Source organism: Limulus polyphemus, unplaced genomic scaffold, assembly GCF_000517525.1.
Source record: "Limulus polyphemus unplaced genomic scaffold, Limulus_polyphemus-2.1.2 Scaffold2809, whole genome shotgun sequence".
NCBI lineage: Eukaryota > Metazoa > Arthropoda > Merostomata > Xiphosura > Limulidae > Limulus > Limulus polyphemus.
Window position 1 is genome coordinate 120,835 of NW_013668419.1, and position 5,008 is coordinate 125,842.

Below are 5,008 nucleotides of genomic sequence, written 5' to 3' on the forward strand. Positions count from 1 at the left end.
GTGGAAGCCTTACGGCTTCAATAAAAGTTTTTATTGTGTAAATATAAAACGTTGTTTTTAATTATTTATTATAATTTAAAAATAATTATTTTTAACAACAAATGTTCAGTATTACAAACATGTTAACAATCACATTAGTAATAACATTTTACATTTTAATAAAACTTACCATTCCATACTTCCAGTAAACATGTTAAAAGAAAATTATTATTTTAATAAACATGATATCAATGAACAGTAAATACACAGCTTTGCAGTGAGAAAATGTTTTAATATTGAATTAATAGCAACTAGAGTCACTTACGATCCCCTACACCGGATGAGATTTTTGTTTTTTTTACAGTTGTTTTACTACAGACAATGTAAAACAATGCTTCCTAAATCACATCAACAATCTTTATCCTAACATTCTCTTCACACAAGGTTAACTTAAAGAAACAGCAAAGTCAGTAACTAACAAATCTGCACAAGTAGACTGTTTTAGCAGGAAAAATTATCTGATTGATTAGACAAGAGTTAATAATTTGTTTGATTTCCTTTGTTGAATTTCAAGCAAAGTTATCCAGAGCTATCTGACAACTCTTGGGCTACTCTAATTGAATAGAAGAATTGACCATCACATTATAATGTCCACACAGCTGAAAGGGCAAGCATGTTTGGTGATGGGACCTTAACCTGCAACCCACAGGTTGCGAGTCAAGTGCCCTAATCAGCAAGGTCTATAAATCAGATTTAGAATTTGGACAAAATATTGTACAATATGTTACAGTCAAATAGTTCAATTATTCTAGAAAGTTCAAAACTCTGACAACTTACAAACATTGCATGTGTCACCATCCCACCCTGGCTGACATTCACATTTCTCGGGGGCAACACAGACCCCATGGATGCAAGAATTGTGACAGTATGCTGAAAAATAAATGCAGAAGTTATTTATTGAAACATACATACTTCTAAGTACTGTATACACACAAAGAATTTTATTCGGTGAAAATTTCTCTCTCACACTTTATTCCTTCGCTCCCTCCAACACATGCAAGAAAACTCCAGTGCATTTCTCTTTTTGTATAGTTTTATAAAGGAATTGTGAAAATCATGACAGGCAGTTAGATAAACAATAAAACAAGCTGAGGCTGATATCACATGAAATTTATACCAGTTCTCAGCCAAGATAAAATAATTACTAATTACCTGAACTGTTAACATTACAAGCTTTATACTAACAAATATGCTTTTATTAAGTTTAATTTTTACTAAAATAAGGGCTAAAAACTTCACTTACGAAGACATTTATCCTCATCACCACTAAGAATGTATCCTTTGCAGCAAACATTCACTGTTTTTTTCGTCACCTTTGTATCTAATTTATAGCCTTTGGTGTAGCCAACCCTAGAAAACAAAATTAAATCACTAAAAATTGCACACAGACATTACACAAAGATATCTCAAACAGGGGTGGATCCAGTTAGGTCGTTGTAACCCCCCCTTTCCCATGGACTATCAAACAAAGAAAATACATTTTTTTCTACAGGTTTCATGACCTGGTGGAAGAACATCCTCCCCTAGAAAAAAAAAGTCCAGGATCCACACCTTCCCTACAATATTTTATGTGTTAAAAAAAAATATGCTGCATCAAACTTAAAATATTATAGCTAAATTACTATCGCATATTCACAAAGGCCTAAAATTAGATAGCTAAATAGTTATGGTACTGTTAAAAATACAAGATTTTTTTTTAGTCTAAGAACTTGTTTCTAATACATAGGCAGTGTTATAAAAAGCTTTGCAATTTGGTGAATAAAAAAATGTTTAGAGTAATATTTCTGTAATTTATCACAACCCAATAATTTTGAGAACATAATTAACCATTAATTAAAACTTAATGCCACAATAATAAACACATACTTTTCACAAAATTCAAGTACATATATTTTACCTTCCAAAATCAGTGTACGTTTTTACGGTAACAACTGCAACAATTATTCATGTTTAAGATTTTCATCTTTTTCATACAATAATGTTTCCCAGAGCTAAAAGATGTTTACAAAGTATTAGTTATAAAGGTTGAAGGAAGTTTTTTGGTTGAATTTTGCACCCACTAACTTGAGGACTATTTTTACAAGTTGTCCCTAACTTAGAAGACAGAGGGAAAATAGCCATTCAACACCACCCACCAACTAGCTAGTGAGACTAATAGTTAAACGGTTGCACTTTTAACATTTAACAGTTAAATGCCAGTAATGTAAATTAATAACTTATTGAGAAATCTTGTAAAGTTACCTGTATCTCGAACAGCGTGGAGGGAACGCGAGACACCATACAAATGTACGAATTTGATAAGGTTTCGTGTATGATACTCTTACTGTAGTGGTAACCCTAAAACATTAAAAAGCAATAAATTATGAAACACTTTTTAAATTCAAATATCACTAAATTTTGTAACACAAAATCAAACATACATATTCAAAGGCAGTATATTTTTTTTACATATTTATAAGCTAGAAAAAAAGTTGCTACATAAACAATTTCGTTGGAAACATTTTGTTCAATGATAATACTGTTCATTGAACAGTGACTGTAACTAGAATAGAAAAAAAAAAAGGAAATACACGTTTTAAAAGAAATTTTACTGTTTTAACACACTTAAAATATGTGCATGTATGCTGTGTAAAATTTCAATGATAAGAACACTATAGTCATGAAGTAATTTGCAACTAAATCACAAAGCCAAATTTATGACATCCTATATCACTGGCATGACCGGGCTGTTAAAAATTCATATTTTTAAGAATATCACAAAAAAAACAATTTTTTTTTATCACAACTTCTACTTGAAAAGTGGTTTACGATTCGTCAATTTCGGCATTATAAATTGGGAGTTGATTCTTTAAACTGTAATCTCGAGCTAGTCATAACATGAATTATTTTTAATATTGCTGGCCATTGTGGTTTAACTTGCATTTTGATTCTACAAATATTTTTGTTTTAAAAATAATATGAAAGAAGTTTTTCCTTATTTCGAGTTTTTTTTTTTTCAAATACACAACATGAATTTTATGATACAAGTTACAATAACTTTTCTTAAACAATAATTTCCAATTAAGCATATATCGTATCACATTGTTCAGTTATCAAAGATACAGTACACGTTCATGAACATAAACATAAGGCAAACATACGATTCTTCTTTTGTACAGACATTAGGCCCATCTTCCAATGCTATCACTATTGGGAAAACCAGAACCAAGAGGTGTAAAGTTTTCATCCTTACTTCTCTGTAAAAAGAAAATAGCTTGTTTAATAAAAAAAAATAATAATAATAATTTACTGATTAAGAATTAACAATTATATAACTACTTCTACACAGAAACTTTGACATATAAATTTACCACAGTTGCATTTGCCTCCAAGAAAGTTAATTTATACAAATGATAAACATGTCAAAATACACGAACATCTTTCATAAATCAATATTTTATTCCCTAAAAAGACAAGTATAAACCTATGATGTTTACTAAAATAAATAACATTAATAATTTTCTAGTTATATATGCAGAGGGTCATGACCGCTTTAGACCCTCTTGTCGTACTTTACGGTGATCGACTCACTGACAATGATTTATGTTTATAACATATAGTTTTGAAATACACGTAACACATTCAGAATTTCTTAAATAAAGCTTGTGATTCTCAACGTGAACCTGATAAAAATTTTCCCTCTTATGACAAGTAGTTTTTAAGATAATAATTTTAAATATGGTAGTTTTCTTTATACTCACTCTGTGTCTATAACTGTTTAAAAAAAGTGACATGTATAAACTTGAGATCAATTTAACTTGTAATGTGTTGGTAACGAATGAAACAGGTTTTCAATAAGAACTTTTTCAAGCTAATAAACTGAACAGAGCATTGAAATAAATGAAAGATACAAATACAGCACACATCTTTCACGAACATACATGCAACTTACTTCATTTCATGTTAAAACATTAGTAAGAATACCTTTTAGAAACATACTGTTGAATATGTGGAAGATATCATCCATTAGCAAACACAACCTAAATTCATTAAAATTCTTACTAATTGTGGTGGCTATTACAAAACCATACACGTGTGGTGAATAATGGTAGGGATTATTTCAAATAACTACAAAGTTACCTTTCAGGCATAAAAGTTCTGAGAAAATGTGTTGCATATAGACAGAATAACATGACATGCTATCTTTATTGATATTCTTCTTTGCCTGAAGCATATTGTATCTTGAAGGCAAGTCAACAACGTCAAAATATCGATGGTGAATAATAATATACCTATTACTGAAACACATCTGCCACTTTTCAGACTTCCAACAAACAAAACTAAAAGAAAATAATTTATAATACCTATAAAAGATGGAGAGAATCGGGTATAACACCTTATTTGTAATTACCACGGTAGATTAGATGTGATGTTTTCCACCCTTGACATCTGTACTAGCATGATGCTGTATCTGTATAGACAACATTTGGGACTTTTCGCACGAGAAACATGGCAGGTGATACTTCACTGTAACACATTCTACCTTAGTTAATATTCATAAGTTACAAATATTAAATAAAGAGAAAGTCTGTCTCCCTAAATTTATCTTGAAGTGTAATTCACAAAGTTTAATATTTGGCACAAATTTTTTAAATAATACACAAAACTAACAGCCATTACAAATTAAATACACAAAACTCTAACAACCATTACAAATTAAACACACAAAACTCTAACGACCATTACAAATTAAATACACAAAACTCTAACAACCATTACAAATTAAATACACAAAACTCTAACAACCATTACAAATTAAACACACAAAACTCTAACAACCATTACAAATTAAACACACAAAACTCTAACGACCATTATAAATTAAATACACAAAACTCTAACAACCATTACAAATTAAATACACAAAACTCTAACAACCATTACAAATTAAATACACAAAACTCTAACAACCATTACAAATTAAACACAC

The 5,008-nt window shown here is 29.8% G+C and overlaps 1 protein-coding gene across 8 annotated transcripts in view; it reads right to left on the minus strand.

Annotated features, from left to right (window-relative positions):
- The window catches only part of LOC106467954 (protein draper-like), a 61,844-nt gene that overhangs the window by 38,086 nt on the left and 18,750 nt on the right, over window positions 1–5,008 (minus strand). For 7 of the 8 annotated variants that reach the window (XM_022396193.1, XM_022396194.1, XM_022396188.1 and 4 more), the window contains 5 exons: window positions 3,180–3,275; window positions 2,281–2,376; window positions 1,283–1,389; window positions 817–909; window positions 170–178 (listed from right to left, as the gene is read on the minus strand). In XM_022396193.1, the coding sequence (XP_022251901.1) occupies window positions 170–178; window positions 817–909; window positions 1,283–1,389; window positions 2,281–2,376; window positions 3,180–3,265 (391 nt within the window). In that variant the 5' untranslated portion in view covers window positions 3,266–3,275. The remainder of the gene's footprint in view (window positions 1–169; window positions 179–816; window positions 910–1,282; window positions 1,390–2,280; window positions 2,377–3,179; window positions 3,276–5,008) is intronic. The other variant, XM_022396195.1, reaches the window with a different exon arrangement.